Below are 22,642 nucleotides of genomic sequence, written 5' to 3' on the forward strand. Positions count from 1 at the left end.
CCTCCTACCGCTCCGTGTTTCTGGAACTCTCCATCATGGAGAAAAGGGGGAAGTAAACAGAATCAGTGACAGATAAAAAGAAAAAGTTGATCTGGCAATCGATTTTTTCACCCCCCGTGCCTGGCCTCCGTCTTCGTCCTCGTCATTAGGACTGAGGGGTCATTAGAGGGACATTTACCTACTTCCCGACTTAATAGACCCGGTGTGTATCAGGATGGGATCAGGGCAGAGGTCAGGGCTGGAGGTGCAGAAATGGTGGCGAGGTGAGCAGAGAGACAACAGCGTGCCGTGTGTCGCGCGCAGTATGCACAGCGTGTTTAGGTTGTTGCTTTTTGTCACCGCGCAGGGCAGACGTTTCCGTCCTGTTCCACTGTTCACCGGTCGTAATGCCCTTCGCCGGGCGGCCCCTGTGCGCCGTGCGGCCCCCGTGCCCGCGGTGGGCCGCGCCGTGTCAGCGGGCAGCAGCCGTGATGGATGAGGCTCCAGGCCTTTCTACTGCAGTCTCATCGACGCATCGTTGGGGGGAGGGGGAGCGGAGCGAACCAAAGCGAGAGCGTGCGGGGGTGGAGATACAAACCAGACCAGCCTCCCCCACTGCTCAAACCCCCCCTGGTCTAACTCGTAAATATTTGTGTGGCTGATTTATAAACAGTCCCAGTCTGAGACGAGATCAAAGTGAGCGGTATCGGTTATGGAAGAACAGGGTTCCTCGAGATGCTGTGCTTATACCTATTAAAGAGTAGGCCATACATCACCGTTGTGTATCGGCAGGGTGTTGGGGTAGCCCCCTCCTGCTGAACAGCTAATGTTGCCCCTCCTATGGGTGCAGGGGTCTCAGGGCACACAGGGAGAGCTGTGTGGGTCAGCTAAACGCCCTGGCTCCATGGCTGGTGAGTGGCAAAACGCAGGTGGCATCATTGGACCCTGGTGTCGCGCGCTGTAATGTCAGGCACGGCCGTGTCACCAGCTACCAGGAACCAGCGTGTCACAGGCCGGGAAGAGACCCGACAGCTGCACAGTGCTGGTGTGGGACCACCTCATATGGAAGAACAAGGACACACACACACACACACACACACACACACACACACTATGCTGCAGAGAGCTGTTACAACACTCCCAGCGAGACTGCGTTCACCCTGCCCTGGTGGGAGAGATCTTTGCCCTGGGTAGAGAAATAACTGCTCCAGTCCCCTCTCCTGTTAATAAGAGTCCAGGGCAGCAGATGTGGATGGTTGTTTGCTGACCCCTGGGGGGAGTCTTAGCGCTGTGGGGAAAGCAAGAGAAAGAGAGCTATTCTCTGTGGAGAGATCCCTGCATTTGTCCTAAATTCACTGAATAAACAGGGAATCCATCACCGAGACAGGGTTTGCACAGGGTGCACTGCCACTAAACATCCTGTCTGCGGACATCTCGGACATCTGCCCCAGCAGAGCGCACAACCGGGGCAACGCGCATCAAAAGGACCCTGCCCCCCCCCCCCACTCTGCCCCTCACCCCTCCCAAAGTAACCTTTGAACTTGCACATATTCAAAGGAGAAGCTTTTGTCCGGGTCCTTGCTAAAGCCTGTGTTTGCCAACTGCATTTCACATCAGGAGACGGCCGGGAAACCTCTCGGCCGTGCGGAAACATAAGAGGGCGCCTGTAATTCGCCTTGACCCATGGGCGTGGGGATGTCGGTGTGGACAGGTCGGCGGGTGAGTGCTTCTTGCCAGCTAGTGCTTGATGGAAGTTGGTGGAACAGACAGCAGAGGAGTTTATGCTCTCAGTTCAAAGCTCCCCCCCACCACCACATCAGAGAGCTTTGGTCTGGCAAAGGTTACTGAATTATTACTGACGCTTTCGGCGTAACTGTCCGACCGCAGGTCTGGAGAATATTAATCATTTATTTGATTGTCCACACGTGCTGATTAATCAATTTGAGAGAGATCGGGAGGATTAACTACCCTATTATTCCTGTGTAAGAACAGATAAGAGATAAGGCTTTAAAATATCATGTTCCATTTATCATTTATTTTTAGTCCCTTGCTGATGAGGGCGAAATAAAAACTGAGGTGAGAGATTAGGTGGAACAGAAACAGAGGGAAAGAGCCAAGGTAGAGTGGGAGAGAGAGAGGGAGAGAGAGAGAGAGAGAGGGAGGGAGGGAGAGATGGGAAAAAAAAAACCCCACGCCGTTAGATCTGTAGAGCCGGACGGAGCACAACAGAATTAACTCCCGTACTTCTCAGAAGGCGCAGCGCTGAGAGGGCGAGCCTGCCGTCTGCGTGCGGAAAGCTTACGTAACCGCCAGCCGGAGCGCCGCGGCGCAGGATTCACTGAGGAGATCCTGAAGGAGCAGGACTGAGTGGGACCGCGCGAGTGGAGACACAACAGGAAGTGGGGGGGGGGGGTGTCGGTGGGCGGGGAGGGGGGCTGGCGTTCGCCACCTGTAGCCGCCTGACTCGCTGGGAGCACGGAGGGAGGGCGTGTCCAAGGCCTTGACGGTGGATTCCTGCGGTCGGGCACCGTTGTAGGTGAGTGAGCTGTACCTGCTGGTGGTTGAATTGAGCGTGATCGAACAATGGTGCGGCTCCCTTCCCCCGGTAGGCCCGCCCTCCTGCAGAGTGCTCTATAAATTCTCTGTCCGCTGTCTGGTTAATGTGTTATGTCATGTGGTAATTCCTTTGATTCCGACATAGCTCCGTTTGTAAATACACGCACGTCTCAAAGAGCTGTGGTTACTTTTACAAGCATGGTGCCCCTGGCGCTTTGGTGGAGAATGCAGGAGAGAGAGAGAGAGAGAGAGAGAGAGAGAGAGAGAGAGAGAGAGAGAGAGAGAGAGATGAGAAAGAGGCAGGACTGGTTAGAAACCGTATACACTTCCCTTCTGCTTCCTGACTTGCTCATGCTTGCAGCTTCTTCCTACACAGTTAGCGCAGGCTCACAGAAACCTGAACCGCGCGCCCCGCTCAGCCGTACCACGTCAGACCTGTTAACGCTTTTCATGGAGTGTCGGGTGAAGACCCAGGCCCTTTAAAGCCTGTTTGGTGATGGGTCCGGCTCTCCTGTCGACTGCCATGACACGCCGTTGTTACAGCCGGGGGGTGGGGGGTAGAAGGTGCTCTTTTTTCACCTAAGAAGGGCACCCTTCCAAAACATTAATAAATTAAAATCATAGTTGTCCTATAAAAAAGTGCCTTAATATGATCGTACAGATTTACATTAAAGGTGCCTGCGTAGCTCAGCTGTCCCGGGATTAAATGTCCCCTAGCTGGACAGGGAGCAGTTCGACCTCCACGGTGACACGGCGACTAATGGTGTGAGCAGGTTATTTCGGGAAGCTGCTGTGGTCGCGGTGAGCAGGACTCAGCCGCAGGCTCTGGAAAGCTGTTCTCAAATCTTTTTTGTATTTTTATATTTTTTAGGTAATGGAGCTGCCTCCAATTAGTGCGTGCAGTGTTTGATTTTCGTGATGACGAACATATCTCAGCAGTAATTACCCTGCACTCAGAATGATGGGGGTTTAAGTTATTGATTCACCATCGATCCCCACTGATCAATGAACACTTTGTTTCTTTTTTTTATGGAAAGTTCTGGCTTGTTTGTTTAATTTATTTATTTTTGGCTGATGAGTCGGCTGTGAAGGCGCGCGTGTTTACGGCGCATGTTTGCAGGCTGGGTGGAGAAACATGCAGACAGTTGGCAGGGTGCTCCGGGTTGTGTGGGGTAGAGGCCTGCGCATGAAAGCCACGTCCCATTTTGACCTCGTGCCCTGCTGAAGGGCTGAACGGACGAGTCTTCGGGAAAGGGCTTTTTGTTTTCCCAGAATGCACCTCTGCCTTCAAACCAAGGCTCTAGAGTCCTGAAGTATTCTGCTAGCTTCATGTCTCTCTTCTCATTCAGAGCTGGATTAGGCAGTGCTAGCTCAGTGGTTAAGGTACGCGACTAGTAATCGGAAGGTTGCCAATTCCGCTACCAAGTTGCCACTGTTGGGTCCCTGAGTAAGACCCTTAACCCTCAATTACTCAAGTTGTGTTCAGTCATAATTGTAAGTCTTTTTGGATAAAAGCGTCAGCTGAATGCCGTAAACATAAATGCATTCACTTCTACACGCTTCTCATTCATCCTTGTGTGTCTGGTCATCATCTCTTTAGTTTCTATATGACCGATATTCTAGCACTCGTCCCCTGTGTTATTTATGACCAGATTTGCAAAGCGAAGGCGATCAGAGCACCTACTCCGTACGCCGTGTGCTTGAATAGCTCCGGCGCTCAGACTCGTGAGTGTGTAGTCAGGAGGACGGTGAAGAGGAAGCCTGCAGTCAGGTACGAACCCAAAGTCACTTTGAAAGCCAGTGCACTCCAAAACTCAACACAACTAACTACTGCCAACATGCAAATGATCTCATTTGCCTGCAGCACGTCCGCCCCCGCCACGCCCCCACCTGCTAATTTGCATGTTAAGAGGTGTAACACACCGACACCCTGTTGCTCTTGGGTTGGCACGGCGGGACTGATAAAAACCAGAACCGTTAGGCTCGGCTTAAATATTTACGCGGGCACAGAACTGCAGTCCCAGTCTCTCGTTAAGACAGGCCTCTGGGCAGATGTGGGTGGAGAATGGAGGAGGTTGATCTCAAAAGCTTCCTCGTCCGAGGACGGTTAAAACGCGGCATCCTCTGTCCTCGGCCTTCGCTTTTGTGAATTTTCTATAGAAAGGAAGAACAAGGAAGAGAAAAAAACTGCACAACATTATTTTCTCGCCTGCCTTATTGCCTAGCCTGGAGCGCCAACCAATTATGTGGTAATGAAATATTTACGCAGCCAAACGGAGGCATGCCACAGGTGCATGCTGGATAATACACGCCCGAGGACCTGATGTTATGGGGCATCTTCTTTCTTTACACGCGAGCTTGGCTAAGCACGAACAGCCCGATAGAGGGGAGGAGGGGGTAAATGCGTAGGACTCCAGCCTGCAGGCCAAGCACGGGGTCCTGCTGCCGCTTGCCGACTCAGCGGCCCGTGTGGGGGGCCCGAGGGTCCGGCTCGGGGGGCCCCGAGTCCACGGCTGCAGATGTCATCTGTTCCCTTACAAAAGCGGCTCCCATGAGGAGCGCAGGAGGGGAGTGAGATGTTTGTTGTCAGAGACTAACGACGTTTTTGGTAATGCTCCCTCGCTGAATTGAATTTTCCCTGGCTGTATTAATCACCAGAAGTGCAGTTTGTCTTGGGAACACCCCCCCCCCCCCGAAGAAAACTGCCACGTTCTTCCTGCCTCCACTATCCCACTGGCATTCCCAACATCCGCCTTCAGCTATGCAGGCAGGGGTTCGCACCACGCTGTCCCACAAAGCTTTGCAACACTTGGTGCTCTGGCAGTGTTGAGAGGCGAGCGGTGACCTCTGAGCGTGACCTCGCGGTTACCACGTCTTCAATTGGATGTGCGGCAAGGCCGTGTTGGCGTTCAGGAAACCTGTTCAGGAAACTGAGGGAGCGATGAGCTTGGATCAGGCTTATGGACGCACTGCAGGTGGGATTCTTCCACATCCTTGAGAAAGACAGTCATGTGACCTGAGCTTGACATCAAAGCCAGATCAGAAAGAAGCTGTCACTTATGCACGGAGAGTTTTTCCTTTTTTTCTTTTCTTGACTCTTCTTTAAGCTCTTTGACGAAATCTTTCACCTCGAATGAGCAGTGCTGCTTCACAGCGCGCGCGTGCGTGCGCGTGCGTGTGTGTGTGAGAGAGTTTCAGTTGTTCTGTGATAAGCTTCCTGACGCAGCCATAACACGACGCTTAGTTTAATGTAAACTTCTGTGCCCTCCACCTCTCTAGCTGTGCCGTGCCACGGGCCCTCTCTTGAGGTTCCGCTCGCATGCCTGGCTGTTACACCGAGGCAGACCCCTAATGCTCCTCTTCTACTCAGATAGAGATGGGACATCATTAAACGCTCCCAGAGCACCCGAGCGCCTCTCGATTGATTGCGACTGTCTCCCGGCTGCCGGCCGTAGGGTGCGCCGCGCATTCCTGCGCTGTCCCGTCCTAATAATTAGTGCGGTCGACTCGAGCCAAAATGTAAGGGTTGCTGTAGGGGGCGGAGGGGGTGATTAGTGGGGAGCGAGAGCAGGTTCTGAACTGCCCTCTTAAACTTCCAGATGGCACAGCACGGTTGCAGATGCCTGGGGACAGCGGGAGCATCTGCCTGCTGTGCCCCTGGAGTGCCACGCTGCTGTCGCCCCCTGCAGACAGAGCTATTGTACTGCGGGACTCGTACGCCGCCTGCCCTGCACTCATAGAATCACCAGGAGGCTAAGCTGTTAATTAGCTGCTCAGAGCGGAGGGCGACGTCTAGCGATTAATATGTTGCTCTTCCCTCTTCTGCTCCCACTCCATCCTCATCCTCCCCCCCCCCACCCCCCCGCCCTCGTCCTGGGCTTGACATCATTTCCTGCCTGCTTTCAGAGTCATCTGCGGTACACAGCGAGCACAGGCCCAGCTCATTAACGAGGAGGAATGCGTTTGTCTGCCCGTGATTAGTGTCTTGCATTATGCATGCATGCCCGTGCTTATGCAAATATGCCTAATGAATGGGGGTGCGTGGTGAGGGGAGGGGTCAGGGGTTGGGAGTGGCAGAGCTACGGTGGGCATACACTTGGCATCGATCTGCCCCGCGCGGGACGCCCCTGCCCCCCCTGTGATTTATGCAGCCGCATTGATCAGCCGGTGAAGGGCCGTTTCTCAGGCGCGTGTTGCGTTATCGGCAGAGGGATAACCCGACCCTTGTTCCACTGTGGCGTGCGCGAGGAGGTGTTGTTTAACTCTGTCACTGCCCCCTCCTCGTTGGTACGGACCCCGTTATTCTAATGCCTGAAGAAATGCACACAAACGACCACGTGCATAATCAACACAGGCCAAACAACTGCTGGCATCGATTGCCTCCTCTCTGCAATTATATTCCTATTGTTTACTTTCCAGAAGCTTATTTATTCCAAAGGAATTCAATAATTATTGCTTTATTTAGTACTAAAGTGAGGCAGAGTGGTACACGTTGCTGCTGGGGGGGACCATGACGAGATTGTCCTTAGGGTCTCTCTTTCATTTCTATTTTCATTTCTCGCTCCTTCATGTCCACACCTGCGGATATGCACACGCACCCACCGTCCTGCAGGTTTGACGTTTGGCCTAACAGGACATGTGGAGGACTCTGGAGGACCTGGGAGGAACACGCGCGGTTGTAGCGCTCGCTCACAGCAGGGAGGCAGCCGTGCCCGGGGAACACCAGCCATCGCACGATGTCAGAGGTCGAAGGGGGCCTGGAGAGAAGCCAGGGGACACGGAGGATTTCCCGAGGGGGGGTATGCAGCGAGGGGGGTGGGTGGGCGTCCGTCCGAACCCAGCCGCAGCACTGCGTCTGGGCTTGTCGCCGCTTGCGCTGGCTAATTTGAACCAGTCGTGGTACTTGGCATCTACCGCGGCTTCTGTGGTTGTGGCTTCTGCTTCTGACTCTACGGCTGCTGTTCACAGAGAGAGGGAAGGAGAGAGAGAGAGAGAGAGAGAGAGAGAGAGAGAGAGAGAGAGAGAGAGATGGGGAGGGAGCGAGAGAATAAGAAAACAAAAACGCAGAAAGAGGCAGATAGGGGTAAGTTAGAGGCCACTGTGACTGAACTGTGATGTAAACGCACCCTTTCACTGCCAGCAGATAACCCACATTCCTAAATGCATCTACCCTCCCTAAAGAGGAGATGCACGTGCACACACACATCCCACACGCACACACACACACGCGCACACACACACCCCATACACGCGCACACACACATCCCACACACACACACACACACACCCCATACATGCGCACACACACACACACGCGTGCACACACACATGCACACACATCACACACACACGCGCAGACACATCACACACACACACACATACACACACACACACACACACACACTCACTCTCTCTCTCTCTCCGGCCACACAGTTTCTACCCATTAGGCGAATCCTTTTGTCTCTATTCAGGATGCAGAGCAGTGACCTCATTGGCTATAATTTCAACGATGACATCACCAGGGCCTGTTACAAAGGTGCTTCATTTGACATCATCCATCAGCGTGGTTTGTTGAGCGTGGCCTGCTTTGCCGCAGGCCCCGTGATATCCGAGGACGCAAGGCCCGGGTTTCTGCTGGGAGCAGGCCGTGTGTGTGATTGTTCCTGAGTCATGGGCTAGGAGCTATGTTTCCCTGAGTTTTTGTTTTGCCTGGCTCCTATTCCGGACCCTTGTCATTCCCACCTCACTGTTAGGGCTTACACAGTGTGTGCGTGTGTGCGTGTGTGAGTGTGTGTGGGGAAAGCACCCAGCTTCACCACTTAGTGCCGAGAATCGCTGGGATAATTACAAAGCAGTCGACATTCAGACAGTCTCTGGCCCAACCTCAGTGGGAATTGGCCATCTCTGGGAGAAATTGATAGCTATTTAGCCACTGGATAGCCATCTGTTTTCATGCATTAATTTTGTATTAACAGCACTGCCAGATACAATGGTGGAAATCTGGGTTGAATCTGAAAGTTGCGTGCGCCTAGGCATGCGCACGCGTGGGCGTCTGCTCTAGCTGTCAACCCCACCTCTCCAGCCTTGTTCTGACTCAGGAACGCCGTCACATGCGGCTGTAACGCCACCCGGTGTGGAAGGTGCATTTTCGCGGCCCATTAAAAGTGGATGGTAATGCGGAGTGGAGCAGGTAGGTGTGGAAAGTGATACCTGTAGGTACCCAGAGATGAGTGGGTGAAATAGTTCCGCCTCTCCTCACCTATGCACGAGTGTGTGTGTGTGTGTGTGTGTGTGTGTGTGTGTGTGTGTGTGTGTGTGTGTGTGTGTGTTTGGAAGGCCTCCTGGTTCTGTGGTCCTCTTGGGCTTCCCGGGACCGAGAGCACAGCTGCTCAGGGGCCGTGATGAAGGAAAGGCTCCGCCCTAAGCCCCACCCCCAAATGTGGAGTCAAGCCCCTCTCTCCAGACATGACTTTTTCATTAAGCAGCTGAATTCCTCCAGTTGGAGGTGATTTATCAGCACAGAGTTTCATTTCAGGATCACAGGAAACAGTCACGGCACTCACACACAAAGCTTGTCTCTCTCATGCATTATTGTGTTTCACGTCCAGACCCAGGGGTGTGTGTGAGTGTGTGTGACTGAGTGTGAGTAAGTGTGTGTGCATGTGTGAGTGAGCGTGTGTAAGTGCGTGCGAGCGTGTGGGTGTGCATGCATGCGTGTGCATGCCTGCGTGTGTGTGTGGGTGTGGGTGTGCATGCTTGCGGGTGTGTGTGTGTGTGTGTGTGTGTGTGTGTGTGTGTTTAGGGTAGGGCAGGAGATTTGGAGGTGATGGCATCTCCAGGGGTCCCTCATGTGGATTACTTTAGATGAAATGCTGTGTGAAGTGCATGTGCATGTGTGTCTGTCCATTTGTGTGTGTGTGTGTGTGTGTACAGGGAGGTTGAAGAATGGGAGACTCCCCACTCATGGGACGTGTCTAATGTTCCCTATTAAGGCCTCCAGTGTCATGTTGGATTCCGTTTTGGGGACGTGTCCACATGTGAGCGGATCCGTGCTGTGCTGCTTGGCTCTGCGTGAATAACGGCTTCCCTGCCCACAAGCGGACCCGAGAGGTGTAGCCGGGGTGGTTGGAGCCGTTTCCTGGACCTGGCCCTCTCACTCTCTCCTTTATGTCCATCCTGCTTTTTCCGATAGTTACGAAACTAGCTGTTCTTGAAGCTGCTCCAGCTCTAACTTTTTGTTTCAATGCCATTTGTTTTTTCTCACCCTCTGGACTGACTGGTGCGGGGTTATTGTTTGCAAGTAAATTCCATCCGCCCCATCATCCACCACCCCACCTCTTTTGCCGGCCTGGCAAACGCTTGTCCTGGCCAAATCCGGCCTGCCGTTTCCCTCGAGTGCCTCGGTGCTGTGGTGCACCGCGTACCTGAACTTTCACACACCGCACACGTGCGTGCGCACAGGAGAGATCACGGCGTAACCCGACCCATGCGCCGCTTGACCGTCCAGAACGCCTGCATGCTGCTCCGCCTCCAACCCGTGGGCAGGGGCATGGGGGGGAAGCGTGTGAGGAGTGAGACAGAGCCTTTTACAGTCCCCTAATTACTCCATTACACAGAGCTGTAGGGCACTCCGAAAAAAGCAGAAGCCTGTTCCTGGAAGTCCTGCACCTAATGTACAGCTTAGGTGCACAATTGAGACATACGACACCCCAGCCAATGGAATACAATTGCCCAGAAAAACCCTTATAGCGATATTACCCGAAAATTAAGTATTACCAGAGGAGGGGTGAGTGCGTTTTAGGGAACATAATATTTTTCCTCTGATCTCTGTGCTGTCAACACCTGATGCGTCATTAATTGGGTTAAAAATCGAATGTTTTCCAGCCTTTGTCCATCTGAGGTAGATGGGACAAACGCATCTCATGTCCGCAACGCGAGTAGAACGGACAAATGAATCAATTTGTTCCCCCCCTCTGACCTTTGTGGTGGGTTTGAGAGTGCGAGCCGTGCAGCTAAACTCGGTGAGCCGGTTTTATCCTCACCGTCTTGTCCTCCTGAGTTGGAGACGAATGCATATTTGGACGGAGCTGTGAGACGGGGTGCATTTCTGTTTATCTAGAAGCAGAACCTCCTCAGACCTCATGACCTGGAAAACTTTCTCCATTAGAATGAAATGTAATATTCCTAATAGCCTGGCCAGCAAATCTTATTGAAACATTAATGACATACAGTGAGTTATTCTTTATATTTATTTATTTATTTGGTTTAGGGTTATTGTATTCAGTTCCCTAACTGAGTTGGGTTTGGTTGAGTTGGGAATATTATCAGACTCTATACCCTATTTGGGTTTGGTTGAGTTGGGAATATTATCAGACTCTATACCCTAGCCGTGGGAAAATGTTTGTGCTCCTCAGTTAATTTGGCCTATGAGCATTAAATCTTGGCAGAGAAACGATGGCCATGAAGATTAAGGGAAGCAAACAAATTACTCATGATTGACATTGATCACAGTTGCGGAAACCAATTGCGAGGCCTCCGAGCTATCCACGGAAGGCTCATGCAGGTGAGGGGTGTGGCCTGTCTGAGCCAGGAGGTGTGTTCTGGGATGCTGAAGTGGCAGCAGGAGGCATGGTCTCCAGACACCTGCATCTATAAGCCCCGCCCCTCCAGTGTGGCCCCTACTCATTAAGTGAGGCTGGCGTGCTCAATGATTGGTGTGCGTGCAGCAGTGTCAGCTGGGAGTGTGGTGTCACTATAGGGCATGAGAAGTGGTCAGACTTGTGGGTTTGTGGATTGTCAGACAATCCCCACCCACCCAACCCCACATACCCACACCCACTGTGGAATGTTCTGGATGCTTTCAGAGTGTGGCTTTTGTCTCTCTCGCTCTGTGAGGGAGCGCTGGACTCACTAGAGATCAATATTTAGCATCCCATGCGTGGAATGGGCAGATGTTTGGAGTTTTCCTTTTCAAGGACTAGAAGCCCCTGTCGCTCTGTGACCCCACGCGCGTGGGCACAGGCTAGAGCCGGGCGTCAGCCTCCCATCTCTTTACGTCCGCACGCACGTACACACACCCTCCCTCTCCCTCACAGCTCGGTCCGGCAGTGCTGGACGAGGACTTGCTCGCGTTAAATAGCCTCCTTCTCGTTTGGAATTGATTTGCTTGTCTACAAGCGGCGAGTGGAACTGAGGACACAGCATCGCGCCGATCTAAAGCTTGGAGCTAACATCTCTCTCTCTCTCTCTCTCTCTGTAGCACTTACAGCAGCACGAGAGTGGCGTGGAGGGCGAGACGTGCTATTACCACTGCGTGCTGTGCAGCTACTCCACCAAGGCCAAGCTGAACCTGATCCAGCACGTTCGCTCCATGAAGCACCAGCGCAGTGAGAGTCTGCGCAGGCTGCAGCGTCTGCAGAAGGGTCTGCCTGAGGAAGAGGAGGATCTCAGTGCCATCTTCACCATACGCAAGTGTCCCTCCGCCGACACCGGTAGGAAAGCACGCACTCACACACACACGCTGACTTATACATACACACACACACACACGCTCTATCTCACACTTCACACTCATACAGACTCACACATTCACTCATACACTCTCTCACACACTCATACCCATGCTCAAACACTCACACACACACACACACACACTCACTAATACATACACTCACACACACATACATGCTCTCTCTCACACTTTACACTCACTCACACACTCACTCATACACTCTCTCACACACTCACACCCAGGCTCACACACACACACACACACATACAGACAGACACTGCTGTGCTCTGCTGCTCTGCCCAGTTAAAACTGCAGACATCATGAAGTATAGTGTTCCTTGTTCCTTCCACAGGAAGTGATGTGTTTGAGTAATGTGGCTGTCATTGTTGTGTTTCAGAGAAACTGTTTCATTTTCTCCAAATTAGGGAAGATTTTTTGTGCTAATACATCACATGTGTAAGTTATTACTGGAAGGTCAGATTACTATTAAGAGACCTTCCCATAAAAAACAAATTCTGCATTCTGGCTTGTAAAAGCTTCTTCCTGCACTTTCCCTGAACAGACATGGATCAGGAAACCCAGAATGGTCTCCCTGCTTTTCCCTGCTCCCATTCTCTCAGCTCTGCTAGTTTCTTTGTGACTTTCTGTCTTCATAATCTCACGCTCAAATATCCATAGTGCTCCAATCAGCGCTCTTTGACATGAAAGCACAGACACTCTGTCTGAGGTCGTCCAGAGCCGTTTCTTTCGGATTTTCCGCGCTGCCTTTACCTAGAGGACGTGTGCGACGACGAGGTGGTCATTCCTTTGAATATTTAGCTGCTCGGGTGATTACAAAAAGCCGGACTGCACTTCGATTCGAGGGCCACGGCGAGCGTGAGGGAGTTAAACGCACAGTAGGAGGCCGGGGAGGTCGCGGCGTCGGGTCACAGATCAGCTGGCAGGACGTACCATTCAGTACTGTCACTGTGTGGACGCGTGCTGAAGAACCCAAAGACCCTGCTCCTATCTGTCAGTAAGTGTATGTTTGCTGGTGGAGTACAGCCAGCTGGCAGAGTGGGGGGCAGATACCACACCCACCAACAAAAACACAAAAAAAGCAGGCCTGTGAGGGAAGAGGGTGGATCTTATGTTGGTTGCCGATTAAGAGGACGGAGCTGCGGTCAATTAACACTCCGTCTCAGCGCCGATTTGGTTTTCTAATCACTTTGACTCCCAGCGCACTGACAAAAGAGTGCCATTGTGCGGCCCAGCTCCCCCCTGACCTGCAGCCTGCGCACAGAGAGAGAGAGAGAGAGAGAGAGAGAGAGAGAGAGAGAGAGAAAGAGGGAGGGAGAGAGAAGGAGGAGGCCTGGGGTGGAGGGGGGCAGCCTCTGAAGACGCTTTGTTCTGTGGAGGCAGGGATAATGAAGGCAGTGGCCGGGAAATTGCGGAGAAAGCAGTCACAGATCTGAGGCAAATCATTAGAGAACATATTTAGCCGAGCAATTAAGGACAATTAAGCTTTCTGCTCGATGCACTCCAAATATGTTAATGACTACGGTACAGTGGACAAGGGAACATGCGAAGGGAAGACACACTTAGGTTAAAAGGGTGGGGGAGGTTGGGCGTTTAGTGAGTGTGCGTTTCTGGGGAGAGAGGTGCAGAGGTGGGGGGGTTGCTGGAGTTCACAAACAAGTCCGATTTTCTCTGCACTCTCTAGCTTGCTTTCGTCTCTCTCACTTTTTCTTTTTTTTTGGTTGATGTATTTATTTATATATTTTCTCAGCTAACCTTTGATGTGCGTTAATGGATTCCCTTGTTTGTGAGGCTGGCTGGAGGTTAGGTAATGGTTCCGGCAGTGGGGTTGTGTGGGCAGAGCAGCACATGCGCGCACACACGCCCACGCCCACGCCCACACACACACACACACACACACACAACTGCACACGCAAGCACACGTGTGCTGACTTCCTCCTTCTGCCATCTTTTCTCCAAGTAGCGCCCAGGCCAAACACATCATCACTGTTCCTCTGCATGCCAACAACACGCGGCTTGTTTACGGTGGAAAATGAAACTTTTGAAAGCGTCATAATTGTTCTGGCGTTAGTGAGCTAGGATTTCGGGGGGGGGGTTCGGTTGTTTTCTGGGGGGGGGGGGGTTAAAAATTTGCTCTTGCTTTGATGATGGCCGGTTTCGCTGTCTAGCAATGCGAGCGTTTGATGTCTTTAATTACTACCCTGCTTTCCAGACACGGTGTTATTGAATTTCTGTACTTTCTGTCAAGAGCATGTAGGTGGTTAAGGCTCGTGTCCAGGCGCGTGTGGACTGGGAGGTTCTGATGAAGGACAAAATGAGTCCAAATCGAATAGCAGCTGCACACGAGGGGAGAGAGAGAGAGAGAGAGCGAGAGCGCAAGCTGATAGCTGTTGGCTGACGTCACGAGGATGGCGGGAAGTGGGGGGGGGGCAGTTGCTAACAGCCTGTGACACTGTGTTTACCAAGGCGGGACGGCTGCAGGCCCGTGAGATCTGATTGATTGCCCTACAGATGCAGGACCGGGTTCCAGGACGGGTATAGGACCAGACCTGCTCTCTGCTACGCCTGATCCATGTCTCGTTCCCCACCTTGAACACACACACACACACTCAAACACACACACACTCAAACACACACACACAAACACATATACATATACTTATATGTGAACATATATTTATTTGGCGGCCTGTTAAATGAAACAGTGTGTAATACAGTCTGCCAGCTTCACTCCCGTTGACACCCCCCCCCCAGCATCTTGATTGAATTACGCTGATAATGAACATACTCTTCATCGGCCAGCACAAAAAAAAAACCTTCACAAATGCTTCACTTTCTCTACACCATCTCCCCTGTACCCTTTCAGTCTTTTACTCTCACCTCTCACCCCCACCACACACACACGCTGAACCGTTCCCTCCTGGTGTAACGTTTAATTTCCTCCCCGCTAGCTCTTCACAGGCTCTGCTCTTTGTTGTGGTTGCGGCTGCTCGCTGAGGTGCTTCAAGGTTCCCCCACTTGTTAAAACAAAGCTGGCCCTGGATTTCTGGGTCAGCTAAGCAGGAAGTCCCTCGGCCACTGCTGGGCGGCGCCTTTAGTTCAGCGGGCGTTGGGTGCTGGGATACACCCCCGCCCCCGTCCCGCTGTTAACCTGACCCCAAGCTTCAAACCGCCTTGAGGAGTGCCAATCCTTCCCCATGCACTCGCCCAGTACGGAACAGGAGTGGTGCCAAGACTTCCAGCCACGGGCCTCGTGGTGCTCTTCTGTGTCTGGATGCGAGAGGCCTCTCTACCGTTTCGATTCTCACATGAACATGACGAGCTTTGGGAAGTAGTACTTGTCAGCCCGGGCAGCATGTGTTAACGGGTCTTACGCTCCGCGTTATGGCCGGTGGGCAGCCCCTCAGGGATGGTCCTCACGGATCGCTCTGCTCGGCCCGCACACCATCAGATACAATATTTTGGTCATTTGTTAGCATCACTAATGAGGATTGTTTTTGAATAATAATAATAAAAAACAAAGATCCAGAGAAATTGATTCAGAGAAAGTATGTCACAGCAGACGTCCCTGATGAAAATGATCGATTGTGGAGATATCGACTGCTTTGTTTTCAGTTTTGATCCATATTTTCTGCCTTGCTTTGTTTTTTGGCCTTCAATAATAGCCAAATCCCTGCTCTGATTAATATAACAAATAACAAATACAAGCCTGTGTGCTAAGGCAAAACAACACACACATATACACACACACACACACACACTCTCACATGGTGGGATTGGTGGGGACAGGCTGGGACCAGAGTGCAGGCAGTGTGGGTGGCAGAGATGAATCTCCCGACCAATTAAGCCGTACAGGGAGAAATGCAGCATTGTTTCTGTCCTGTGCTCGGAAAAAAGTGCCGTGTAAGCACCTCTGGCATTCCGCTCTATCCCAGCCGTCTTCGAAAACCTCTTCAGTAGCTGGTAAGGCGACGGAGATATCTGGGCCATATCCACACCATGTAGCACAGACACGTGCTGTGTGCGTGTGTCTGTGTGTGTGTGTGAGCTTGTGTGTGTGTGCTCATGTGTGAGCTTGTGTGTGTGTGTGTGTGTGTGTGTGATGGGTGGTTAGTAGTACCTCAGCAACAGATGACAGCAACTGTTCCTTGCATGGTGTTTGCAGGGCGTAAGTGCAGCTTGACACATTGGGGTCTCTCTCATCACAGGAGTTATAATGGATTCAGGTTATTTTTTGAACACAGCAGAACGAGATCATGCAGAAGGAAGACGAGAAGAATGTGTTTGGGGCGTGTGTGTGAGAGAGACCTGGTCCATGTGAATTCACTGCTCTTGTGCTTCTGCTGGTTCATGCCCACCGTGCCCCTCTGTTTGGGTTTATCCACCGTCTGCTGGCGTGCGTGGTCCAATGCCTCTGATTCACTCCAGGCGCGTTTGTTAACGGCGACTTAACCAGGGTGCTGAAGTCCTTCAGATGGGCAGATGAAAGGCACGAAGCCAAAGCATGTGTTGGATGGGCAGGCATACGCAGACGAGGAGTCCAAACTGTATCTGGCACTGTTTCCTTTAAAAGGTGTTGCATTTCCTGGGTCACTACCTAAATAACACAGCCAGTGGTGAACATTGCTAGATCTCATCCATCCTCCCTGCCCCTGTTTCTATCTGCCCCCTGTTTCTATCTGCCCCCTGGCTGCTGAGGCCAAATACTAGAGAAGCCATTTTTTTGCTTTTTTTTACTGAGGCAAATTTGGGATGTGTCTCTAGACGGTAACCAAACACTTGAGCAGAATACAGAACGTGTCAACGAGTGCGATGCCCTCGGCCCCATCCCTGAACTATGGCACGTCACACGTGAGTAGAGAGCCGCTCCGCATTCTACTCATGTCCGTGTGCGTGCGGCGTTCGAGCCGAGCACGTACATGCGGCGCTGCATAGAGGAGGAGTCAGAGTACACCACCCAGGACATGGCACCGCCCCAGACACCCCGGACATGCAGACAGAGGCCAGGCCTGGAATCTTCTCTTTACACGCTTGTTAAAATGCAGAATAAAATAAACCTTCCCAGACTTGGGACACAAGATGATATAGCTGCTGCCCACTATCCCGCACATAGCGCCCTGGCCATGCTGCAGGTGGAGGAGCAGTCCTGCCGGCTCCTTTCCCTTAATCTGTGGCCGAAACGCACAGCCAAGCAGAGGAAATTGTTTGCAGTCCACAGAACGTGGCATGAATTTCATAAATACATTACTTTTCATTTCAAAAGATATTAAAAAAGAAAGTAGGGCTTTTATTAAAAAACCCGAGCGATGGCTTTATAAGTTTTCCACTCGCCGTGTACTGAAGCCGGTCTCTCGCACGACCGCCTCGCACCGTCTCACACAAAGGAATCTTTTCTTCGCCTCCTGTTTTTTATGGACAGCCGCTGTTTCAATTCCACCTCTGGCTCGTCTCCCCCTCCCAACCCCCCCCCCCCCCGCCCCCCCGCCCCCCCCGCCTGCTCCAAGGCGGGAAGACCGTCTGTGATTCCAGGATAGAGCTCAAGTCAGAGCGGTCCAAGTCGCGACTCCTTTGGCATCTTTTTTTATGAGACCGGTTGCCCGCGACACGCCACTACCCTGACACCAAGGTGAGAAGTGCCAGGGTCAGGCACGGGGTTTCGCATGAGGGTGGGTGTGTGTGTGTGTGTATGGGGTGAACGGAGAGGCCTGGGTGTGAACATTCACAAAGGAGATGTGTATCTGTGTGTGTGTGTGTGTGTGTGTGTGTGTGTGTGTGTGTGTTTGCGTGTGCAGGCCCAGACCTAGATATCTCCACTACATCTTCGCTTTAGGGATGTTCATGCAGAATGTATGTGTGCAGTGTCTTTTATTGTCTACATGCTTGTACATACAAGTATGTACAAGCCAAAAGAACGTCATGTGAAGGATCGAGGTCTCCTCTGTCATCAAGGCCTTCACCGGCCAGGCAGCTGGACCTGGGGAGATGTTCACTCTGTCAGGCTGTCTATCTAGGCATTATAATATTAACCCCCCCGCACTTCCATTACGAGACTCTCTCGTTGAAAGCTGATCCAAAAGGCAGACAAGCCATCAGGATGCGGACATCTCGTTTCTACTTACCAAACGTGCTAATGAGTTCTATTCCAGGGTCCAGCAGGCTGTGGTGGGGAATGTTAGTGTGCAGCTGGGGGCACCAGGGTTTCAGGTGGCAGGGGATTGGAGCGCATAGAGGGCAGCAGCTGTCTGTCACACCGCCGTGAGCTCAGCACACGTGCCTTGGTAGTCAGGCCACGTGATAGCGTTCTATGCCGTTTAACTAGACGCTCGCTTGCATTCATCGGCTATTATCGGTACAGTTACGGCTGCTGGTTTTGGAAGCAGAACGGTGAGCAGGTCCGATGTGTGCGTGCCGCGTTCTCCTTCTGAGAAACGGCGCCGACCTGACCTGCAGCTGACCTGTGGCCTCCCCAGGTCTGCTACGGTCTCTCCCGCCCGGACGCCACGTTCCGATTGATTGGCTATTGATCTGGGCCGTGTGTAGACATCAGGCATTCTGGCAACAAGAACCAGTGTGTTCCTGAGCACTGTCGGACTGCTCCGTAGGTCGGGCGAGCTTTATTTGACTGTAGCTAAAAACACACATAGCCACAGAGTGAAGCAGCCTGGTACTTTTCATGTTCACCTCATGTTCCTTTTGTTTTTTGTTTTTTTTGGTTTGTTTGTTTTTAAATATGATGTGTTGTCGGCACCTAAAGGGCAAGCGCGGGGATCAAAAGCCTCGACCCCTGCTCTGGATGACCTGCCAGCGAGTGCGGGGGACGTGACAGCCAGAGAATGCCTGCCCCCTCACCCGTGCTCCGAGCGTTCTGTTCCAGCGCTGGCATGGGAAGCATGGCAGGAAAGCTGAGCTACGCCTCTCGGCATCCGCGCTGATTTGACTGACAGGCATTGAGAGAGGCTGTCTGTCATTTTGCGCCTTCGCTGTGGAAGAAGAGCGCGTGCTTGCACTCTCTCTCTCACACACACACACACACACACACACACACACACACACACACACACACACACACACACAGAGAAACAACCCACCCTGTCCCTCTGCTCTGTCAATTAGAAGCTGCCAGGCAGATGGCACCGATGAGGAGAGGAGGAATAATTCAATAGTGGACCCTGCTGACCTCTACTTGCAGACCCGCTTGGCTGCCATCGATTTGGTCCGTGCCTCTATGCTCACGTCCATCCTGGAGGAGAGAGGGAGTGCAGGTGGGAAGAGAGCCAGATGGAGAGATGTGTGTCCCTCCTGGGGTCTCTGAGGTGTGCCCAAACCAGGGCTCCCAAAAACGCACACTGCAATATGTTGTCACCACTAAGATAATGTCTTTCGAGTCGGAGGAGGCTGCGCTACACCTCGGCGGCCTGCAGGGGCAGTGCCGAGCGGTGTCCAAGCTCTGTTTGTCCAGACTGAGCTCCCTGACGCAGGCCAGGCTGTGTTTAACCAGATGTGGGGGCTCCTCTGCCCAGCGATGGTCGGAGACAAGCTGCTGTTTGTTTTTGACAAACCGGGACATTCCTGCTGTTTGACTGGGTCAGATTTATGACGTCCCTGCAGTTCACACTGTCTCTTTTGTCTGCCTGGGCCCGGCTTCTGTGTCAACGCTGTTTCACTAGCTGCTAGCAGACACACTCTCCCTGCGGTCTGTCAGACGGAGCGGAGTGACGTGGCTGACGCTCTCTGGAGCGTGGCCGGCCGCGGAGCCACCGCTGCGCGTGTTTATCCGCTTTGCGTCCGAGCCGGCGTCTTAAGTCGGGCGCGCTGCGTCGTCTCGAGTCGGCTCGCTCCGCGGGAAGCGCTACATCAAAGGTCGCAGCTCACCGCAGCTGCCACAGACCCGGTCCTGGACACGGTGTGCGGCGCACGGCATCTGTTTACGCCTCCTTCAGCGGAGAAGACATGCCGGAGCAGACGTCGCCGTGTTCAGACTCAGCACGCTGTGTTGTGGCGCGTCTAATGTAGGTTTCCAACCAGCCCTTGTTACTCCGGAGACAGCGAGCGAGAGAGAGGAGAGGTGAAAAAGTCGAGAGGGAGAGACGTGATGGGCGTCTGTTCCACACGCCTCCTGTTAAATGAGCGCAGCACGGGCCGTCGTTACCTCTTAGCACGTTTCCCGCTCATTCTCAGTCCCTGTTTTACAGGCCCGGGCCTTCTTATGGTTCCTTTTGTGTGGAGGTTTGGTTTGCTTTTTGATATACATACCCACACGCAAAAATTGGGACAAAGAAAAAAAATTGTATTTAAATTATATTTTTAAATATACCATCCGCACCTCACTGTCGTATGGCCACATGCTCAGAGATGGCCGCTACCGCATGCCACGCCCACTGCTTCCACATGCCCCACCCACTGCTACTGCATGCCACGCCCACCCCTAACTCGTGTGTTCGTTAAGTCGTGTGTTTTCATAAATTCTGTTCAAATTCTTAAACCCATTCCCAGTAACACAACGAATCACTGTTTCTCCTGTTCATGTGTCTCATGTTTAGTGTCCTTCTGTTAGATATTATTAATACTTCTTCACGTCACAAGAGCCAGCAAACGACCATGAGAATTTTTTAAACGTGTCTTTCTCATGTATTTGTTGAATATCTCAAGCTCTTGTTAAAAGTGGAGGTAGATGGGGGGGCAGATGTCAGAGGGAGAATGGAGTTACAGGAGAGGTATCCAACTCCAGCGCCCTGCCCGCCCCCTGACCCGACACCTCATCAACGCAGCCCGAGTCAAAGGTGCATAATCCGGGGGAATTACGGAAAACTCATTCCTACTTATTTTTTTTTTTTTTTTTGTCATGTAAATCAGGGTGAGAAAATTCTAATTGGGGGGGGGAGAGAGCAGCATGTCCTTTGTTTAAGAGTGTTGGGCAGTCACTTTCCACCCCTATTGTGCGCAGTGCCCGCCGTAGCGTTTGCGCGCCTGGCCTCTTCCTTTCTGAGGCTTCTCTGTGCCGTCAGCTTGTGTCAGTTCCACTCTGTCTCTGCGGTTCAGCTCCACGCTTCAGCAGACCAGGGGGGCGTTGGGGGGCTCCTTTCTCCCGGTGCCGTTTAACCCCGCCCAGTTCTTATTCCGCCCCATAAAATTAAAAAAAAGGAAGAAAAAAAAGCAAATTCTTTCGTGCTTTGTCTGCCTTCCGTTTCCCGCCTGCAGGAAAGTATATTTTCCCTTTTCTCTGTGTGTCTCTCTCTCCCCCTCTTTCTCTCTCTCTCTCTCTCTCTCATGCACTGAAGCTCTTTTCTCTTACTGATCTCCCTCTAACCGTCAGTTTTTATCTCATTTTAGCATTTCAGTATTTTAATGGGAAATTATTGAGTCGATTGTTCAGAAAGTTGAGCCTCCAACTACGAGTGAAACCTGTAAGAGGGTCTTTTGGCTCTTTGAAAGCTGGAAGTGTTTGCGACGGCAGGCCTGTGCTGGGATTCGAGCAATAACCGGAGTCTACTAGGCAGTCCTGCCGTGTCCCGCGCATCCTGATGGCTCTGCTCCCAGGTGCTGCCGGACTGTCACAGGAGTCATCCGAGCAGATGTGGGCGCTCTGGAGGGCAGCCCGGTCTTCTCGCCATTGCCGTCACCTTTAAACGAACACTTGAGCGTCACCGTGTGTGTGTGTGTGTGTGTGTTCAGATCAACCCTGTTGGCCTGAGCGGCCTCGAGGTGCTGCACTATTCAAGTAATAAGAAAACAATGTGTGTGAGAGCCAGCCTGGCGGGTGAAATAATCCAGCCTTTACATGCGCTCAGCGCGGTGCGAGTGTGGGTGTGTGTGTGTGTGTGTGTGTGTGTGTGTGTGTGCGTTCAGCCGAGTGAATGGAATCGCCTGGTTATTTTCGAATAAAAATGGTCTTTTGTGCAGCGCATGACAGGCGGACATCCATGCTGTGTGTGAGTGGCATCGCCCTGCCTTGCTCTACTGACGGTACACCGACCCCCCTCACCACCACCCTTACACGTGCCAGTTGAAGAACGACTCCCCTCGTCATATTCCGGGCACTATTACCGGGCTTCGTGCCTCCGTGTGTGTGTGTGTGATGGTGAGCGATGAAGAGCAGGTGAACATCTCCCCGCCGTATGCAGGCTTGTGTGCGTTGAAGTGTCCTTTTCTTTGTTGTCAGAAAGGTCATTCATAACTTGGTTGCGTGGCTGATGTACAGTGAGAGATATTGATTGATTAATGCATAAAGTGCTCGGAACCCATTTGGCTCGTGTAAGATGGAGAGGAGAGACCTGGGCTCAACTCTCTCTCTCTCTCTCTCTCTCTCTCTCTCTCCCTCTCCCTCTCCTTCTCTCTTGCTGTCTCCTCTCCTTCTCTCCTCTCTCTCTCTCCCTCTCTCTCTCTCTCTCTCTCCCTCTCCCTCTCCCTCTCTCCTTCTCTCTCTCTCCCTCTGTATTTTCACCTCTCCCTAATTATTAGACAGTCTTCATTTTTTTTTTGCTGCCTGGGTTTAAGAGACAAAGGTCCTGTTTCTGCCAAGTAATGCATTCAAAGGAACATTGATTGCCATCAGCGTCGGTTGGATTCCTTTCAAAGCCT

The 22,642-nt window shown here is 52.2% G+C and overlaps 1 protein-coding gene across 1 annotated transcript in view; it reads left to right on the forward strand.

Moving 5' to 3' along the window:
• The window catches only part of zfhx3 (zinc finger homeobox 3), a 129,994-nt gene that overhangs the window by 64,241 nt on the left and 43,111 nt on the right, over positions 1–22,642 (forward strand). Inside the window, exon 4 of the mRNA XM_027007437.2 lies at positions 11,795–12,026. Coding sequence (XP_026863238.2) covers positions 11,795–12,026 — 232 coding nt within the window. The remainder of the gene's footprint in view (positions 1–11,794; positions 12,027–22,642) is intronic.

Source organism: Electrophorus electricus, chromosome 1 (assembly GCF_013358815.1).
Source record: "Electrophorus electricus isolate fEleEle1 chromosome 1, fEleEle1.pri, whole genome shotgun sequence".
Lineage (NCBI taxonomy): Eukaryota > Metazoa > Chordata > Actinopteri > Gymnotiformes > Gymnotidae > Electrophorus > Electrophorus electricus.